Genomic DNA, 20,438 nt, shown 5'->3' on the forward strand with positions numbered 1-20,438 from the left:
GGAGGTTATGGGGTCAATTCCGGTGATCGACTCATGACGAATTGAAGGGAAGATCAATCGCTGATTGAGATAGGAACTAGGATGTAGTACGTTGCTCAAAGTGACATACGACCTATGTGGGATACTGGGCAGATCGTAGACTTTCTGTGAGACTCTCATCTGTCTTGTCATACAACTCTATAAGCTAAGCTCAGTCTAAACGGTAACCTTGTATTTCTCAATCGCCTAACATCGAGCAAACGTGAGTTTAGAGGTATTTTTACATATTCTCCAGTGAAGTAGCTTAGGTACAGTGTGGTAGATTTATCGACAGTACAGATGATCGGGCCTTTGCATCTCATCAACTTCCCATAGGCAGCCTCTCTTATTTGTTTGAGGGTATGTACATAGTAATATACCGTGTAGCCTTGAACTTTTGAATACTCGAAACCTCAAGAGCAAGACTGTTTATGCCAGAGTGTTCGACTCTCTAGTCGCTATAATAGGCTTTTTGTATCTCGATGGTACTTTCTCGAATAGATATGTTCATGGACTGAATGAGACTGCACGACGAGGTTAAGGAACATGAAGATCTATTGTACCCACTGTCTTGAGAAGTACCGTAGTTCAGACCATTCCCCAGCACTCCTGTCAAACTATCAACCTTCAACTCACACGACAAAAAATTCAACATGAAGAGAACCAAAGAAGCTGCAACCACCAGGGGAAAAAAGAAGTCATGAAATGACTTTTTCGCACCCAAGACTCGATCAAACTCCTATTTCAACAGTGCGACGGTAGCGACGAGGTGATCCACATCTATTTGATAACCAGATTATGCTCATCGCCTCAAGTTGAATGTATCACCGACCGATCAGACATGGCTCCCTACGGGAAAGGAGAGTGGACAAGGTCGTCTCTCTCGCGTGACACAAACATTGGCACGCTCAAGGGTCACGATCAGATACCATTCACCAGAATGAAAATACTACAAGAGAATCATACAAAGCCTACCTAAGTGTGTACATGAAGGTGACTCATCCTCCCCGCCATAAAGTTGTTCATAAAGAGTTTTTTTTTTTTTTTTTTTTCAAATGTAGATGGAGTCTTGGCTAGCTACAAGGTTCCAATACAACCATCTACAAATGTCCGTATACTTTAAATTAAATCTCTCCCCCCCCTTAAGAATGACCTTTCGAACCTCTCTCAATTCAATCACCGTAACATCAAAGATAAGACAAGAAAAGAAACAGAACCATCAATACGATTTTGACGAATCCTCCCCTAAAGCAGGTAAAAAAACCATAAAGAGCAGAACCACCGGAAATAATCGTCTCTGGCCGTGCCAAAGTAAACCTCCCGGTATTACAATTTCTAAGCGTACGACTTTGACAAAAAGTATAAATGGATCTCCTCTCCCTGGAGTACGCTATTATCAACCAGAAGAGAACCAATCTCGATAGACACCGTATGCCCAATGGCGGCTGTCTTACTGATCCGGAAATCTCGGAAGGATTCATCTCTGGAGAGTGGGTGGTCGATAGGAGTGCGACGGCGATGGGGTCTGATGTGGGTTCTGAAGATGTGTAGGACTGATTAAGTTTACGGATGGGTGCTCCCTCTCCCTTTTTTCTTTCTCTTCAAGTGCTCTTAAAAGAAAATGAATTATGAAGAGATTGATGGACATCAGAGGTAGGGATTCTAAAGAGGTGGTGAGTTAGATCAAAAAACTGTTCCGGTCAAGTTTGAACCTGGAAATGTTGTTTGCCTTTTTCTGACGCGGGGTTTGCACGAAGGTAGAGGTCACGGAATCGTAGACTGGCCATTCCATCATTGCAATCATACTTGAGGAGGCTCTACGACGCAATCTTAGGTTCTCAATGGTGCTTGCTAGTAGATGAAGAACTGCCAAGTTGCTAGATTCTGTAGGTGAGACAAGGAAAGATGGCGTGGAGTGGAAAAATGATTTGATTCATCGCAAAAATTCTTCTTGTCCCCTCTCCTCTGGCTCGGCAAACTGTGTACCATTATGCTCCAGAAGGGAAAATACTCAGAGGTCAATTTTCTCTACCGTCTCCGTGATTGGCATCTCCGACTTTGTTCCAACTGAGCTTGCGCGATCGCTGGCAAACGGATCCACCCGAGTCGAGCTAAACTTGCGCGCCGGGACCTGCTGTTCAAACAGCAAGTCTAGCTCCGCGTAGGTGCGGCCCTGAGGCTCCGGTAGACGAAAGTAAGTCCACGTAAAACAGATCAAGCAAATACCCGCCCAGAAGAACCCTGCCTTGGCACCCCAGTCCCACGCAGACGGGTTGAGCATCCGTGGCGTGATGATGTTGGTGATGAGACCGCACACATTGTAGAGGTTGCGGGCGAGAACGATGGTTTTGGTACGGAGACGGGTGGAGCTGAGTTCGGATACAAGAGAGTAACAGATCGGTCCGACGGTGGCATCGTACGTGAAGGCGTAGATGAGGAGGAGAGAGCCGACGGCCCATTGGGCGGCGACGTTCTCTCGGGAGATGATGCCCAGAAATCCGATGATGAGAAGGAGAATTCCCATGCAGGCCAGACCGCCGACATAGAGGGTGCGGCGACCGAATCGAGTCATCAGGGGCCACGAGCTGAGTGTGCCCAGGGCACCGAGGATGTAGAGGACCATGGTCATTGTGAAGGCGTTGCTGGGTGCCATGCCGGCTTGTTCGTAAAAGTAGGTTGAGTAGCCCATCAAGGAACTTCCACTGACCATCTGGGTAGCCCAGGTGAGACACACGACTTCCGTCCGGCGTCTGTCCACGCCCCAGAAGCAGTCGAGGTAGCTGGTACCGGCTGTCAGACGCTTTTCGAGTTCGTTGGTGCTGCGGATCATGGCGATGGTCTCGTCGGCGTTGAAGTTCGGGTCTCGGCCGGGAACGGTGAGGCGATGGAGCGCATGGCGAGCATCTTCGGGACGCTCCTTGCGAATGAGCCACCAAGGGGATTCAGGTGCAAGAGCGATGCCAATGGCGATGGGGATCGGCCACATCCACTGTAGAGCAAAGGGGATCTTGTAGCCCCACTGATCGTCCCGATCCTGCATGGCTTTGAGAACACCCTAAATGCCTTCGTTAGCTTGAACGATCTGCTGGTCCACCCAGCAGGGTGACACAACACCGCCCAGCACTCTTCTCCAAACTTACCGAGGCGATGAATTGACCCATGACCCAGCAGAGGTTCACATAGGTGGTCAGATATGGACGTAGCACCACGGGGCACACCTCGGATGCATAGGTCGTGGTGACGGTTTGGAACAGACCCCAAGGAATGCCAATGAGAATCTCGCCGACCAGCAGAACCGGCAAGGATTTGGCAAAGAAGATGATGAAGATGAAAGCCACACAGGCCATCAACGCCCCGATGAGACTCTTGCGGTACCCGAATCGCTCCACCACAATACCCGTCGCGAACAAGCCTAGAATCTCACCCACCAAGGCACCATTTGTGAGACCCGACTGCCACGCAGCTGTGATCTGATAGGATCCGTCGGCCAGCCGGTTGCCGAAGGTACGCTGAAAGGGCCCATACGCGAATAAGGTGGCGATGAGGGCGTTGTCGTAACCCTCCATCACCAGTGCAGTCGAGAAGAGGACCGACCAGCCCACGGCATGCGGGTAGGTCCGCAGACTCTGCCGGAAGCTCATCTTGTGTTCGGCCTCGGTGGCGCGTTTCGCCTCGGGCCTGACATGGCCAGTGTCGATTCCGCGGATGGCGCCATCGTCGTCAACCACGGCGACGGACATGATGAATCCGTGCAAGTCAAAGATGCAGAGAGGAGAGACAGTACGTGTGAGGTGAAGTTGCCAAGTAGAAAGAAGGAAGTGACGGGCAAATATCACGTCTCTTGAAGCGGAGGAGGATGGATGGCAACTGAGCTAGGTGGAGGAAAGAAAAAAAGGAGGAAGACACTACACGCCTTTTGAATGTTTGCTCCAGGTCATGCCGCGAATGGTCGTCACAGAGTCTCAAGGGAAGGGCATCCCCGGATTTTCCATGTCTGCTCTTTCACGGGGGGAGGGAAATCTGGGGAAAGGAGTCGAGACTCGAAGGTTGCCTGAGACGCTAAGCGTACTTCTGACCGGGCCGAGATTGATCCAATCAAGGTCTGTGGAGAAGCGCAATCGAAGGCCCCCCCCAGAGTCTCTCTCTGCTCCGTGAAAGTCTGGAGTCTGGGGTATGCAGGGCACCGTTAGCAAGGCCTACAAGCAGGAGAATCCGGCACCTCCGCACTTCCTGAAATTATCCACCTGCATCCGTCTCGCTTAACGTTTCCCCTGAGTTGAACCACTCTTGACCGAGGGACATGAAAAAGGAAAGAAAAAAACAAGAATATTCTCCCGGGGGCGTTGGACTGTCCATCAGACCTCCTGAACAGAAAGCAGAGTTCGGGAGGCGTGTGGCTCGGCCGGGTTTAGTTCTGCATCGGGCGCAACCGTCCTTCTCTTCTTCGCCAGCCTTGGCAGCTGTCCATCTCGGGGAATGAGCCAATCAGGATGATGTATCCCCAATCGGGTATCGGGTCAATCTTAACTTCGCCGTCGGGCCGAATATTAACCAATCAGAAAGGTTGCGAGGGTGACGCCCGCCGGGGGATTTGACAAGCGGGGTAGCACATCTCGGACCGACATTGGACCAATCAAGAATGAGGATGGATCAACAGAGTAACAAAGAGAAGGTTGCGCGGAAGAGATGTTCTTCGAAGAAAGATAAATATACAAAGCAGCTGGACACTGGAGGGGGAAGAGCAGACCGGATCCAAATTCCTTCAATTCAACCAGCAAGCGAAAATCACATCGGCCAGTGGTGCTGAAAAGATCCTATCCTGACCCTCCTGGAAAAAACCCATATTGCATTGTTGCAACCCTCCAACCATGTCGCGGGAGGCGCCCTGGTGGAAAAACGCCACCATCTACCAAATATACCCGGCCAGTTACAAAGATTCCAACGGTGATGGCATCGGTGATATTCCAGGCATTCACAGCAAGCTGGACTACATCCATGACCTAGGGGTTGACGCCATCTGGTTGTGTCCCATGTATGACAGCCCACAATACGACATGGGATACGACATTCGCGACTATGAAAAGGTCTATGAACCGTACGGGACAGTCGCCGACGTCGAGGCCCTCATCGCTGCATGTCATGAGCGGGGTATGAAGATCTTGCTCGATCTGGTGATCAATCACACATCACATTTGCATCCTTGGTTCCTGGACTCCAAATCATCCAAAACGAGCGCCAAACGGGATTGGTACATCTGGCGACCGGCCAAGTACGACGCCGATGGCAAGCGGCAACCTCCTAACAACTGGCGCAGTGTTTTTGGCGGAAGTGCCTGGGAATGGGACGAAGAGAGTCAGGAGTATTACCTCCATCTCTTTGCCATTCAGCAGCCGGATCTGAATTGGGAGAACCCGGCGATGCGTGCAGCCGTCTACGAATCTGCCATGGAGTTCTGGCTGCGCAAGGGAATCGATGGGTTCCGCGTCGATACGGTGAACATGTACAGCAAAGAGCAATCACTCTCCGACGCACCCATTATCGACCCACGCCTCGAGTGGCAGCCGGCTTCGTCCATGTACTGCAATGGGCCGCGCATCCACGAATTCCTACGCGAGATGAGTCAGATCCTGACCAAATACAACGCCATGACCGTCGGTGAGCTGCCCCATACGCCCGAGATTGCAGACGTGCTGGCCTACGTCTCCGAAAAGGAGAACCAGCTCAGCATGGTTTTCCAATTCGATATCGTTGACATCGGGTTCGGCAACGTGCGCTTTGACACCACCCCACGCGACTGGACACTGCCTCTGCTTCGCGAACGCGTAGCAAGCACGCAAGTGTTGATGGATGGCACCACCGATGGATGGAGCACAACATTCCTGGAGAACCACGATCAGGCCCGTTGTATCTCCCGCTGGGGCAGTGAAGCTACGCCGGAACTCTGGGCCCGAAGCGCCAAGATGCTGGCAGTTTTAGTGGCCAGTCTGTCGGGGACACTGTTTGTGTACCAAGGTCAGGAAATTGGGATGGTCAATGCTCCCGTCGAGTGGGATATCAGCGAGTATAAAGACCTGGACAGCTTGAATTACTACAAATTTGTACAAGACTTATCCGGCAACGACCCGGTTGCCGTGGGGGCCGCAAAGAGCGCCCTGGCACATCTGGCGCGCGACCATGCCAGAATCCCCATGCAATGGGACGGTACGCCAAACGCTGGTTTCACGACGCCCGAGGCAAAGCCGTGGATGCGCGTCCATGACAATTACCCTGAGTTGAATGCCAAACGACAAGCGCTTGACCCGAATTCGGTTCTGTCGTTTTGGCGGGAACTCCTACGAGTCCGCCGAGCGCACCCGCAAGTCTTTGCCCAAGGTATTTTTGTCGACACAGACCCGCTCAACGAGTCGGTCTTTGTTTTTGAGAAGCAAAGTGCTCGTCAGAAGCTGGTGGTCGCGCTCAATTTCACACCGGACAGTCAACCAGTGGATCTGACCGCTCAACTTGGGTCGAGCACACACAAGGTGTTGCTGAAAAACTGTGATGGGGAGGGGCTGGATCATTTGGAAGCATACGAAGCTCGAGTATATCTCGTTGATCAGTAAACTCTGCCGCATGTGACCCAGACTGCAGGACCAGGCGAACTCATGGAAAAAAGTAAGAAGATGAAATTTTCCAAAAGTCCCTCTTCCCGCCTATGTAGTCTCCGAGATCTGCAAGAATCATAGAAGTAGCTCAATCTCTCTGATCTCAGGATACTTTTCTCGGATTAGCTCAAATTTTTGCGTGAGCATGGCAGGTCGTAAAGTCTGAAATCCCGCAAAAGAGTACACAAAGTTTTTCAAAAAGACAATGTCGTGAATACGCTGGATGGTCTCGTCCCCACGTGCATGTGGTAGATGGAGTACCACATCCGTGATGACGTTGGCAATTTCAAAGAGCTTCTCGAGAATTCCAGATCCGTGGATCCCCACCATATCGCGGGGTATGCCGACCAAGAACTGGCGCAGCTGATTTGACAGGCGCAGCGGAAACGAGAGCGACAAAAGCAACGACGAGTCGGGCGACGATGAGAGGAGAGTGTTGGACAAGGCAATCTGCCAGGTCAACGTACGAAGCCAGTGTCGAGTGATGATCAGATCGGCCTGCATCATGCCGGGCAATTTGGACACTTCATGATGCCAGGTGTTGTCCTCCAGCTGGAGCTGCTTATGTTCAATCCATTCGGAGCTGACGCCAGACTTCTCCCCAAGCCAGTGTTGCAAGAATTCCCGATCGACCAGGCAGAAATTGTTGATATTGTGATTGAACCCGACCTCAACCTCTTCGGGCAATGTCGGATCATGATCGGGTAATCCTCGCAGTGCTTTCAGACAAGGGGGTCTATTGTAAGTCAGGGCCGTGAAACGCTCGTGGATGAAGCATTCCCAGTAAGCGCGTTGCAATCGTGCGCGCAATGGCAAACTGAACTCGAGCAGGGCCTCGTCTGAATGAGCGTGCAGCATGTACAATAGTGAAATGGCCTCTCGGAGATAGAAAAACCCCATGTCGAGGCGTCGGAGGCCCACGCTGCACATTTCAGAGAAGATACTTGTCATGACTGAAACGACGGTCGGCTGTGCATCGAATGCCAACGGGCGGCGATACTCCAGCGACCGCGATAGCAGCGTGGCGATGCGCTCTCGCGTTGCTGGTGCTTCTTGCACGGGTTCTCCCCGTGTGAGGTTGAGCGTAACGGCTGCGAAGATGTACACGAACGACGCGGCGTCGCGACTCTCGTCCATTCTGGAGATCATCTCTTCCACTTCTTTTGCAGGGATGACCGGACTCATGGGAAAGACATATCGTTCATATTCGTATAAAAATTCATGAAAAAAACTCGGATTGGGATGCGAAACGATCGAGGCGGGGATGGACATGGCCACCACTCGCGACGCCAGGGTTTCCGTCGGCTTTGTCGCTCCATTCTGTAGATATTCAAGTGTTCGGCACTCATTTATCACGGAGCCTCTCATCAATTTTCTCTTTCGAGCTGTCGATGTCGCCGAGGAGGTGTACAGACATCGCAGTCCAAGGTGAGTGCACTGCTGGCAGCGGCTTTGACCATTGCAGCGAACTTTTCGACGCTTGCATGGATCACAAGCTCTGGTCGTACGTCGCTGATTCATCTTCATCCGCCGCTACTCAATGACCGCTGAGGTAATGTGCATCGTGGCTGGAGTGATCTTGAACTTGGGCGGGATCTGGAATGCGGGGAAGAAGGTGAGGATTTTTCTCCACATCTCATCTCGAGCATCAGCACCTTTTTCGGTATGGCACGAAGTCAACTGACTGACCGGATCCACTTGGCGCACCACGGCAGCTGCAATCGAATTTGCCCGACTCTGAGCACTGAGGCCGTGCTGCATTATGCTCGAAAGACCATACTCACTTGAAGTTTGAAGTTTCCAGAGAGCCAGGTCATATTTTCTCATGAATCATGTCATGTGGCGATCCATGAACGGCAATAAAAGGCGACGGTACGGCTTGGGAACCTGTGATTGATATGGCCCTCCGCCACGGCGCTAAACATGCATCCTCCAGTGTCTCCGAGAGGGCTTCCCCCCTGGTTCTTTCTTCTCTTTCAGACTCTCCGTGTACCTTCGCATGAGGTCATGCGCAGATATAATGCCCCTAGGGGAGCCCAGCACAGTTCTGCGTTTCAGAATTGGATCTTGTGGAGCGGGTAGCATCGATCATAGTCACCATGTGGGCTGTGTTGAACACTCGCTGAATTTTATGCTGTGTATATCTTATCAAGGATTGAAGTTGAAAGCATTCTGAAGGAAGCCATGACCAATGCGGATATACGCCATGGAGAGCAAACCCGCTCTTAACACATTGAGAAATTTGTATCACTGTGGCAGTTGATCCTGTGGTCTTTTGCTACGTATATTTCCTCCGCAATTTTTTTGTTATCGATGCCAGAATAGAATCCAGAGTGACATTTCAATCTCTACCCAAATAGATTGACAAAATATGAGTCTAGGTCTGGACTCTAAATTGATATCCGGGCCAGTCAAAACTTTGGTCGTCCATAATATGCTATGAATTTTGAACACTGCAGTAAATCGTCCACTTTTTCGAATACACTCGTCGCGTATTATCTGCCAGGGTAATTTTTCTACAGTATGGACCCCCACTGGCGGACAGTCAGGGTGGTTTGCATTGAAATTCTGAATATATCACGCTCTGTAGCAGTGCGGTTTCTGGTCGTAGATGATGAGTCATTCTGTGCTTCCTCTACTACATTCAGATCGCACGTAATGACGTGGGCCGTCGCCCTGGAGGGACCAAATCTCAGTATGTGGGAAATCTGCTTTTGAGGCGACGTGATGATAGAACTCAGTCGGACCTTTTGGAGTCGTTATACAGTCTGTCAAGAGTTGATGCGTCTCGTAAGCTCAATTACCTACCCTGACAGAATTCCTTTTTCCCCCAATGTCGAGAGACTTGAGACAATTACAGCAGCCAAATTTGATCGCGAGATTGCAACCAGACGACGTACGGTCTGTGTCAGCGCCACCACATACTGAATACCTGGGAATGTACAGTTGCTGTTCACGTGAGACCTCACGTCGCACTGTCGTTTGCAAATCCGCCTGGTCCGCTGGTCTTAGGCAACTTCATCGCCGATCAATCCAATGGCGGACGACTTCAAGGGCTCGACCAGTCGAAAAAATCAGCATCATTTCCGCTTTCTCTCCCCCAAAGCTCCTCGCTGTGCGTCTGGATGCTTCAAGGTCTCAAAAGTTAGGATCTCAGCCCCACCATGGCCGTCTATCGGTCACCCAGAATCCGGAGAAAGAGCTTGGTGAGAACACTCCGAACTTGGAGCCACCCTTACAATCTCTGCAAGCCGAGAAACTACCACGGTCCGCTTTGATAGTTTGGCATCCACATTCTGACCTGGAGTCTCTGAGGGCATCCCCTTTGAGATGAAATCGTCTCAATGTTCAGCATCTCCAAAGCCATATGATTGGAGAGTACATGGCTACAAGGCTGCTGGATCCCCCACACTGGGCGTCTGCAAGATCGCACTGAGGGCCGCGGAATGAAATTCTGGGTCCGGAAAATCTCCGATTAACACGGTCGTCTGTCATCGCACCAAGGCGCTCCAGAAGCTGAAGCGCGCCGTGTGCAGTGCCAAGCCAGCTTCCAAGACCTCCGAAACTCCTGGCTCGCGAGAAAGTGTCCTCGTCGGATTGCTCGCAGGCTCGGTGACGGTGCGAGCCAACATTATTCAAGACATGCACTCCCCCTCTCATTTTTTCACATCAAGCCACCATGCATGGCCTGTCTCCGATCTCTGATCAAGACTGGGTCGCGTGGATCTCGGTGGCAGCACAGGTGAATTTCGGTCGGACCGGCTCTTTCTTGGCGCGTGTTTCATCTCCGTTTGCCGGGCGATTCACGAGCGACTTGCCGCGTAGTGGCGGCCATCCACAACCCCTTTGGACGCTCTCCATTGGCCAACCGTGCAAATTCCAGGTGAATGCATCGCATAGTTGACAAGCATCTGGTCTCACCGGTAATAATTGCCAAAGGGCCATCTGCCCTATGAGGGCCCATCGGGCAATTTGCTTCGCCCTATCGGGAGCACTCCCCTTCCAGATCATAGGGTCTTTCTGATCTATCTCCGAAACCTTGAGTCTGGACCCGGCGCCTAGATCTCGACTGTACAGCTTCAATGATATAAGAATGGTGATGCCCGTTGGATGAGCTGGTTTTTCTTGGAGACTCGGCAACCATCCAACTTCACCTTCGTCGCTCCTTTGTCGAATACTTGGCTGGGCCAAGCTGGTTTATTCTCTTTCTCTTCTTTTTGAAATTCGTCTTCACTCCTTTGACGTTTTTATTTTATCTGTTTTCGTTGCCACAATATCACTTCACCACAACCTCAACGATTCACTCCTTTCACCTTTTTGAAAAGAATGTCTTTCTCTATGAGTTCCCCTCGGGGACAGACCCTTCTCCGAGCCAAAGCTTTGGTTCTGTGTGCCGTTGGCGTGAGCCTCTTCCTGGTCTGCCTTGGCTCGCTATCTGGCGCCTCTTCACGCTCCGTCCATAGCCGAGTCTTCAAGCGAAGCACTCAGACTAGTGAGCCCGCCATCTGGCAGCCAAAGGCTGGCATCAAGTGGCAGATTCAGCTGGCAAATGCCGTTGAGGACATTGCTCTCGGTGCCGATGTCTACGACATTGACATGTTCGATAACGACGCCACCAAGATCGCCGAGATTCACAAGACTGGCGCCAAAGTCATCTGTTACTTTTCGGCCGGTACGTACGAGAGCTGGCGACCCGACGCCAACAAATTCTCCCAGGCCGATTTCGGCAGCGAGCTCCCGGACTGGCCCGGAGAGCGCTGGCTCAATCTGCGCTCGACCGGCATTCGCTCCATCATGCAGGCTCGTCTGGATATCGCCAAGCAACGCGGTTGCGACGGTGTCGACCCAGACAATATTGACGCCTACGGTAATGAGAACGGTCTCGGCCTCACCGAGGCTGATTCAATCGAGTATCTGAATTGGCTCTCGTCCGAGGCTCACTCGCGTGGCATGTCGATTGGTCTCAAGAATGGTGGTGACATTATTTCTTCTGTCATTGAGAAGATGCAATGGTCGGTCAACGAGCAGTGTGCTCAATATGACGAATGTGATGTCTATGCCGCCTTTACTGAGGTCGGCAAGCCGGTCTTTCACATTGAATATGTTGGCGAGATTGCAGGTGACGCCAGCGACAACAGTGATGCCAGTGACAGCAGTCAGAGCAGCGCGGACGTGAGCGACAATGTTGAAAGCAACAACACCGAGGTCGACAACAACAACAACGACGACGAGAAAGAGTCTATCGATGACAAGAAGTCTGTTGGCGACAACAAAGAGTCTGGCGATGATGACAAGGAGTCTGGCGATGATGAAGAGAAGTCTGGCAATGATGAGGACGACTCCGATGGTGACGACGATTCCGATAACGACGATGATTCCGATGACGACGATGATTCCGATGATAACAACAATGCCGATGCCAAGGAGAGCCCCAAGGGCAAGGACACCTCCAGTGAATGCAGCCGCGGCGGTAAATCCAGGCTCACGGCCCGCGGCGTGACGGTTTTCCAAAAGGGCGTGACGGTCTCCCAAAAGACCGTGGCTTGTCGCGCCAAGAGCGCTGAGAACTTTTCGACCGTCATCAAGAATATGAATCTGGATGCCTGGGTGCAGTACTGCTAGTCGAATAATCCCACGCAGATCACACTGCAACGCATCTGATACCTCTGGCAGAAGGTGCAATTACTTGCATCATGCAAGGTGAAAAGGTTTTCGGGGCACTTTTGACAAAGTAAAAATTTCAAAAACTGAGTATACTCTATAAGCCATATTCTCTTCTAACAATTTGAAATATCCTGTCTCTCTCTCTCTCTCTCTCTCTCTCTCTCTCTCTCTCTCTCTCTCTCTCTCTCTCCGTGGCTTCTTAGCCCGGGTAAATGCTTCTCCTCGCAAATGTAGCAGGTAACCCATTCTTCAATTTCCAAGCGACCTCTCCAGTAGCACGTAGTGAGTGTGCAGCTCCAGGACTGGCACGATATGAAAGAGATATGGCTTCAGCCTGATCAAGTAGGATTGTTTGGGGGGGGTGTTTCTAACCTCTCTCGCACAGTCTCAGTATGTTTTTCGCTACCAGTCGTCGGACGTCAAACTAGAAGATAGTCCCTCCCCTTTCAACATCAACCACAATATCATCATGGAATAAAAACCTCTCCGCCTCTGTTCCCACCACAGCGGTGATCATGCGTCACGGCCAGCGCCCCGAGTTAAGCCTCAGTAGCCGTGAGCATAACAATAAGAACCAGAATAAGTTCTATTGATACCAGGGCGGAAAAAAACAAAAACAAAAGAAAAGATCTATCAACAACAAACTCTCCGTTGAAGAGCAGCGACGAATCTTCCCAGGCCGTTCGCACAAGAGGATTCGCAGATTCAGCGCCCTCGTATCATCGCTAGTGCTCTCGATTCCTAGCGTAGTATCCGATGCTGAGGAGAATGCACATGCAGAGGATGACGTCCAGATCAAAAATGAGGATATGGACGGCTCCCGTGCATATAGGAGTCTCGAGGTAGTTGCATTGTATTTAATCAAGAGTACACGCCGAGTTTTCCGGGACGAGAGGTTGTTTCACTCGATGAATGTTCTCGATGGTATAGATTAAGCCTCGAACGACAAACAAAGAAAGTATATATATTCTCGGATTAAGTGACATTGTCAAACTATTGTAGAACGATGGGTTTTCTTCCTACCTACTCTCACCTCAGCCAGCATAAGGCCTACTACCGGTAAGATTTGTCTGTCTCGAGACCTCATATTGTTACTGCATATGTAATTGATGTACACACACAAGGTATCGTATGAACGGTTGTACACTGTAATCAATGTACATATCGGAAGCAACGACAGTCCGAAAAAAAACCAAAGGCCTGAAACTGCAGGCATACCTCAGCCACGAGTCAACTCCCAAACCAGTCGGGCCGAGGCGACTCCGAAATTGGCCATTGGCGGCTCGGTCACCTGTCAAGCTGCCCTCTCTCCAAGTCCTACCCATCTTCCCTCTGGAGGTCACATCGGACGGCAGCGTCGACTACCTTGGTAATCTTGCGAGATGAGATGGGTTGGTGTAGTAGGCTATACCTACTAATCTACAACTAAACTAAGAGTTTTCCCCCATCAGTTTGAAGTACCTTCATGCAGACGCAATCTTGCTTCACTCGCTTTCAAGTGTAACCAGATCCCGAGAGCTCCCCGGTCAAACCACTCGGGGCCCCTTGGAACTTCCAATTGTATCCGTCTCATTTTCATTTCCTTCATCTCCCACTGAAGAGTCCTGAAGTTGTTTCGGTGAACAAACCCACTCGTGACTGCACGGCCCTGGAAAAAGAAATTCGAAAAGGGAAAGGGGGAAAAAACACACACAAGTGAAACACGGCCACCCTCGGTTCATGAAATTGGGAAAACGAGCCACTCAAAAAGGAAAAGTCAAGTGGGGAGGGGAGACTCAAATCGATCCAATCCCGGGGCCGGAATCCACCTCAATCATAATAAATCTCTCAGAGTTCCCAACTACAGTTCCTGATAAGACGACAAAACTCGCTGCTGAGCCGTCAACACCACACCGCGCATAACCGAGTCGAGGAGGAGACACGCAATTTGTGAGATTGTGGATGTTCCACTCTTACAATCCTCTAGTCCTGTCCCGAGATGAGATGCCTGGGACTCCTGACCAATCGCAGGGGCCGGGGCTGGGGCCGGGGGAAAGGGTAATGGGCAATTGGACTACCGGTATCAGTGGTGCTTGGAATCGTCAATTTCAAACTCCACTATCACGACACGGGCGGACGGACCCTGGCGGGTGCCTGGTTGTCGGTTGGGTTGACTGTCTGGTACATGTGTGAGAATGTCTGGAAGGACTGGATGGGGGGAACCATATGAATGTGTCTGCTCTCCAGGGCCTGGGGGACGGGGCATGAGTGTGATCGTAGCGTCCAGATGCAGCATCGATCATAACGAGTGTAACCCCTGCATCGGCATGGCTTGGAACACGGCTGGCGCCCGGTGGCTGGTGGCGGGCGGGTTGTGGCGTCGGGATGGGGGCATTCGGGTGGAAAATGGAAAAGTGACCATCACGCCCTGCCTGGGCGCCTGTACTACTACAGAGAGAGAGAGAGAGAGAAAGAGAGAGCAGTACTACTCTACTCACTGCTAACCAAGTCACCACTCCAATGTTGGATGGATATGTGTCGGTGGACGATGGGAAAGGAGGGGAGAGAAAGGCGACATTTGGTCTCTACGGTGCTCCAAATATCAGGTGTCGTGGAAGGGACGCGGACGAGGGGCAGTGAGGTCATTCTTGTGCTCCATTTCCCCCCGTCTCCTCTGCAGAGTATAGATATCGCATCATAGATCTGGGAGCCAACGCTCGCGTCGTGCGACCACGCCTCTTCGGTTGAGGATGCTCAACTGCAGCTAAGCGATGCAGCTCACAGTGACAACGTTCCATCAGAGTTCCTCCCAAGGACCATCTGGCCGTCCGTCGTGTTTGCTGTCGAGCTGTGCGCGTCGAGTCCTGTCGTCTCAAAATCCAGCACCTTACGTATCCTCCCCTCAAGACGCTGCCCTCCAGAGAACGTACAGGCACGGATGCAGCCATCCAAGAATCGTCCCGGAGTCCATGCTGCAAGACCACCGTACTGCAAGACTGCCCCTCGCCCCCGGAGCTGCATCCATCCAAGTGCAGCAGCTCTCTGGACACTTCACCAGCGGCATCATCATCAACGAGAATGGTTGCATGACGATTGTGGGCCGGGCTCCACCTCAGTGGAATTCGGGATACAGGTCAAGGGGAAAAGTCGGAAGACGGTGTGAACGAGCCCTCACTGGCCGTGTGGACTTGGCTGGTGAAACGAGTGTTCCATCCTTTCGCATATGAACTGTGCCTGGTGTGTTGATTTGAAAACTCCATTTTACTCGGCGTCTCGTCTCAGTATTCATACTACTGAGGGGTGTTTCTACCCTTTCCTTAACCTTCCTTTTTGGTGTGTTTTGATGTGATTTCCCTATGAGGGTCCAACCACATCCAGCTACTCGAGGGGTAGACGTTACCTAAGGAGGGGGGGAATGAGAATCCGAGAAGGCTGAGTGGATGGGAGGAATGTTTTTCCCTGGCCGAGGAGCCCCCACTCTCGGATGCACTAATGCAGTAATGCAATCAGAATGGACCCGGCAGAGTCATTACGTCATACATGTGACTGCAGCGACGGGTCCAACTGCGCAATTTTTAGGAAGCAAAAATTGTCGCAGAGAGGATCTTCATACTTCTCTGGTGCTTCGAGGGATCCCGTCTGCCCCGTTGGCTCCCGGTGGAGGTCGATCGGGCTACCGTCGTCCGTCATATCGCCCCGTCATTTGTTGATGTCCAGCCAATGACGTGGTCTGTCACGCTCGTCCTCGGGTATCGGTGAGGCTCACCTGTCCGTGGTTCGTCGTAGTGCTGCATACGGGCGTGGCCGTGAATACAGTAGAGGGACTTTGGCAACGTCCGACCACCACATACCCTCGAAGGAGTCCGGAGAGGAAAGAAGCAGCAGGAGGAGGTCCGGGATGCAATGCATCGGGACCTCCGCGGCAACTCTGCCGAGAGGATGTCTGAGCGCCCGCATTGATATCACCCGTGAAGATAAGAAAAAAAAAAGAAACGCGTGTTGTCAAAGATCGTAGACAGGAGAGGGTGGAAAAGTGCTGTCATTCAGGAGACTTGTGAGGGTTCATGAGAGTTTCAACGAGGGTCAATTGACGGTGGCCATGGGAGATGACCGCAGTGGCTGGCCATGGAGTCATGGGTGACAGCAGCATTGAAGAACCTAAACTCTACCGTGTGCGAGGAACTCTCCAGCGGTCGTGATGAGCTTTGCGTAGCTTGCTCTCTTTCTATAGCGCTTTTTCTCTCTTCTGCCCATACTCCTCCCTTTCTTCTCTCTCTCTCTCTCTCTCTCTCTCTCTCTCTGAGTGGAGACCTGAGAGAAGACTGACCAGTGACTACTAGTGACCGTCACCACTGGTGACCCAATTCGAAGCCATTGCGCCCGAAAACGGCCGTCGTTACGGCCGGTCAGAGAGAGTAAGAGCACGAGCACCGCGACAGCACAGGGCCGGGCAGCCAAACCACGTCATGGTGTCCAAGTGGAACTCGTGCGTCGAACAAAGTGGAGGATGCCAAGGGCCCAAAGGAGCAGAGCTGGTCATGTCAGTGGCCACTCGAGTCTCCCCAGTGACTCCGGCGAGGCTCCACCGGAGGATCCGTTGGATGGATCGGCGAGCCTACGGGCACTCGGCAGCCCTCAACCAGCCCGGTTCTCGAGAATATAATGACTTAATGATCCCCTCCAAGTCTGGCTGTCCTTTGCATCACTGCATCCTTTTACACTTTCCTCCTGCTCTTCCCTCTCCAGAGCACTTTTGCGATCAGTGGGACCTGCTTCTTTCTGGAATTTTCACTTTTCTTTTTTTCATTCCCTGCTCGTGGCCCTCGCGAGACGACTCGGTCACTTAGTTCCGCCGCGACTTCCTCCGACTACGACCTACGAAACCTCCTCTTCTACTTCACCTCCTCCCAACTTTCTTTTTTCCCCCTATCCTTTGCAAAACAATCTCCTGTGCTTCCCATTGCCTCCCATCAGCATTCGTCTTCCCTCTGAATAGAAACCTAGCCCTTCATCTCCATCTGCATCACTCTCTCCCTCAGAATGACTTCTCCCGGTGCTCCCAACGGAGCCGACACCGCTCCTCAGGACGTCGCTCCCAATGAGGTGCCCGCTGAGATCCCCGGCCCCAGCGAACAGGGCCACGGCTCAGTGATTGAGGTGACCGGTGCTTCCGGCCAGACCATTGAGGTGCCGGCCACCCGGAGCTCCATCAGCGATACTCACATGCAGCGATTGAGTCTGTCCCCCTCCATGAAGGACCGCCGGGGCTCACGCAATTCCTTTGGTGTCTCACTGCCCATTCCCCGGGAGCCCCGCAAGTCCTCTCGCCTTTCCGTCGTCGGCAAGCCCACCAGCCATGTGCGCAACATTCTGGCATCCGAGCTGCAGGATCAGGAGAAGGAGAAGGTCAAGAAGGTCAAGAACATGTGCTTCTGTTTCGACATTGACGGTGTGCTGGCACACGGTAACAATGCCATCGCGGAGGCTCAGGCGTGTTTGAAGATGCTGAACGGTGACAACGAGTTGGGTAAGTTGGGACATTCCCCCCCCCCCCCCCCCCCCCCCCCCCCCCCTCTTCCCTTTCTGATGATCCATGACGATGGCATGGTTGGACGAGAGATGTGTATTTGCAGACCGAAAAGCAAGCCACTAACAGTGTCCAGGCATTCAATTCCCCTACATTCTCCTCACCAACGGTGGTGGTAAGACGGAAGAAGCTCGCTGCGCCCAGCTCTCCGAAGTGCTCGGAGTGCCCATCTCCACCGACCAGTTCATCCAGTCCCACACCCCCATGCAGGCCCTCGCCGAGTACTACGAGAACGTCCTGGTGTGCGGTGGTGAGGGCTTCAAGGTCCGCGAGGTCGCCGAGCACTACGGATTCAAGAACGTCATTCACCCCAAGGATATCCTGGCTTGGGACCCCACCATCTCTCCCTGCCGCAAGTTCACCGAGGAAGAGCAGAAGCTCGCCAAGCCTCGCGACTTCTCCAAGTTCAAGTTTGACGCCATCATGTGCTTCGCCGAGTCGCACGACCAGTCGACCGAGTTCCAGATCATCCTGGATCTGCTCCTGAGTGCCAACGGCAAGCTCCTCACCCGCGCCAAGAACCCGGCAGCCCGCGACGCCGTCGCCGGCCACATTCCCATCTACTTCTCCCAGGGTGATCTGCTCTGCCCCACCGAGCACAAGGGCCCCCCACGTCTGCACCTGGGTGCCTTCCGCGTGGCCCTGGAAGCCCAGTACAAGGCCCTCACCGGCCGGGACCTCGAGCGTATCGTCTACGGTAAGCCCGAGCGCGCCACCTACATCGTGGCGGACGAGGTCATCAAGTCCTGGATGGAGGAGATTCACGGCGAGAAGCGTCTGCCCGAGAACATTTACATGATCGGTGACAACCCCCAGTCCGACATTATCGGTGGAAACCTCTACGGCTGGAACACCTGCTTGGTCCGCACCGGTGTCTTCCAGGGCAAGGGCAACGACGAGAACAACCCCGCCAACTTTGGTGTCTTTGACCACGTCTACGACGCCGTCAAGGCCGCCATCAAGAAGGAGTTGGGCGAGGATTTCAAGTTCAAGTGGGATCCCAAGAAGCACTCTCCCCACGGCTCCGCTGTGGAGTAACTTTCTCCTCGTGGAGGAATAATTGTGGCTCGATGCTTTTCTTCTCTCTCCCTCCCTCTCTCTCTCCCTCCTCTCTTGTTCTCTCCATTCTCTCTCATGGTCCCCGTCTCCCTCTGATATAAATTCTTTTTACTTTCTCCAGACTCGGCTTGTTAAGATCGAATCTCGTCATGTTCCTCCCCTCCCACGTTTATGCTGTGCGTTTTCTTGTTTGGAGGTGTATTTTGGACCCAGAGATTCTGTGGTTTTCTTGTGATTTGGGGGCTCCAATGCCGCCGCATCTTGTCCCCGCCATGGTGTTGGAACCATGGCCTCTGATAAAATCTTTATATCGTTTATCTTTACTGATCATTCGGTTGACGAAATAATGAGCAAACCTTACGATTCAAATTTTTTGTTGTGCAGTGTCGCGTACAAGTCGAAGAGAGCATATATAACCCGCGGCGATGCTCGAGCATCGGCCGTGTTGACCTTATTCCAACCCATATGAATATCTCCAGTAAATTCTCCGTTCCTGAAACCCTGCTCCACAGTCACGAGCAAGTATTGCTGTCCTCATCAAAATCGTACTTTTCTACCTCGTACTTCCAGCGGTGCAAGACTTTTCAAGTCAAGTCCTCGATACTTCACCGATCAATTCCCCCCACACTTTAGAGTCAGGTACAATGTTGTCTTTGACACAGAGTACAAGCACAACCCCCGAGCTCAGCACATTAATCGAATCAGTACTATTTGTGCTCGACAATTTATATACTCTACCCCTTTTGTCCACCACTTTTTTCTAAGTGTCCATGTCCTCCAATAATCAGTCTGTCGTGAGAAACAGCATGTCCGTGTGCCTTGACAGACTCGCAAAGGCTTATCTGCTGTTCGATATAGCTGCCCACCTGTAAAGGTAACTGCCCACACCGAAAATACCGCAACCGCCAGGGCAGCAGATTCTCTCACGACCCCAACGGCAGCTGTTAAGCAATCAACATCGCCCTGATGATGCCTACCGCTAACGCTACTTGAAGCCTATCAACCACCTACTTTACTCCCGTACCAACAAGGGCAGGAAAGACAATCTCCAGAACAATCGCCATGACACTAGGTACATCATCATTCAAATCAATCCGACCAATCTAGGTATTCGAACATACATTTTCCCCTCCCATCTACAGATCAGCACGAGAGTTCTAGAAGTATAATTGGAAATACCTGTACGAAGAGAGATCTTATTAAGTTTTTTTTTCCTTTTTGTAAATCCGGAAATTGATTATACTATCTTTCTGACCGGTCGAGCAATATCGTCATCTCTTCATCTCGATATCATTCCAATGTTGAGCTTGATCTACTTTGATACAAGGGATTGATCATTTTGCCGTCGATCCGGGTCGCGAACAGTTCGTACCTGTTTAGCTTATGGTGGAGAGAATGTACGCACGATTACCCCTCGAATGATCGATGGGGCAGAAGGGGGGATATAGTCTGCTGGGAGATAATTGCGTTTTTTATTACTATTACTA

At 51.9% G+C, this 20,438-nt stretch overlaps 5 protein-coding genes across 5 annotated transcripts; 3 read left to right on the forward strand and 2 right to left on the reverse strand.

Moving 5' to 3' along the window:
• Positions 1 to 2,029: 2,029 nt before the first annotated feature.
• POX_f08247 (General alpha-glucoside permease) lies at positions 2,030 to 3,758 on the reverse strand (the record flags this gene model as incomplete). The annotated part of the gene is made up of 2 exons (XM_050117025.1): positions 2,030 to 3,073; positions 3,159 to 3,758. The coding sequence occupies 2 exons, from the start codon at positions 3,756 to 3,758 to the stop codon at positions 2,030 to 2,032; spliced, it is 1,644 nt and encodes a 547-aa protein (XP_049967164.1).
• Positions 3,759 to 4,886: 1,128 nt separating this feature from the next.
• Positions 4,887 to 6,620, forward strand: POX_f08248 (Alpha-glucosidase; the record flags this gene model as incomplete). The annotated part of the gene is made up of 1 exon (XM_050117026.1): positions 4,887 to 6,620. One exon carries the CDS (start codon positions 4,887 to 4,889, stop codon positions 6,618 to 6,620), a length of 1,734 nt encoding a protein of 577 aa, XP_049967165.1.
• A 117-nt stretch (positions 6,621 to 6,737) lies between these two features.
• POX_f08249 (uncharacterized protein) lies at positions 6,738 to 8,423 on the reverse strand (the record flags this gene model as incomplete). The annotated part of the gene is made up of 3 exons (XM_050117027.1): positions 6,738 to 7,982; positions 8,078 to 8,158; positions 8,208 to 8,423. The coding sequence occupies 3 exons, from the start codon at positions 8,421 to 8,423 to the stop codon at positions 6,738 to 6,740; spliced, it is 1,542 nt and encodes a 513-aa protein (XP_049967166.1).
• Positions 8,424 to 10,988: 2,565 nt separating this feature from the next.
• POX_f08251 (uncharacterized protein) lies at positions 10,989 to 12,284 on the forward strand (the record flags this gene model as incomplete). The annotated part of the gene is made up of 1 exon (XM_050117028.1): positions 10,989 to 12,284. The coding sequence occupies one exon, from the start codon at positions 10,989 to 10,991 to the stop codon at positions 12,282 to 12,284; it is 1,296 nt and encodes a 431-aa protein (XP_049967167.1).
• Positions 12,285 to 17,345: 5,061 nt separating this feature from the next.
• Positions 17,346 to 18,930, forward strand: POX_f08252 (uncharacterized protein; the record flags this gene model as incomplete). The annotated part of the gene is made up of 2 exons (XM_050117029.1): positions 17,346 to 17,832; positions 17,969 to 18,930. The coding sequence occupies 2 exons, from the start codon at positions 17,346 to 17,348 to the stop codon at positions 18,928 to 18,930; spliced, it is 1,449 nt and encodes a 482-aa protein (XP_049967168.1).
• Between the last annotated feature and the right edge of the window lie 1,508 nt (positions 18,931 to 20,438).

The sequence above is a fragment of the Penicillium oxalicum genome, chromosome VI (genome assembly GCF_001723175.1).
Source record: "Penicillium oxalicum strain HP7-1 chromosome VI, whole genome shotgun sequence".
Lineage (NCBI taxonomy): Eukaryota > Fungi > Ascomycota > Eurotiomycetes > Eurotiales > Aspergillaceae > Penicillium > Penicillium oxalicum.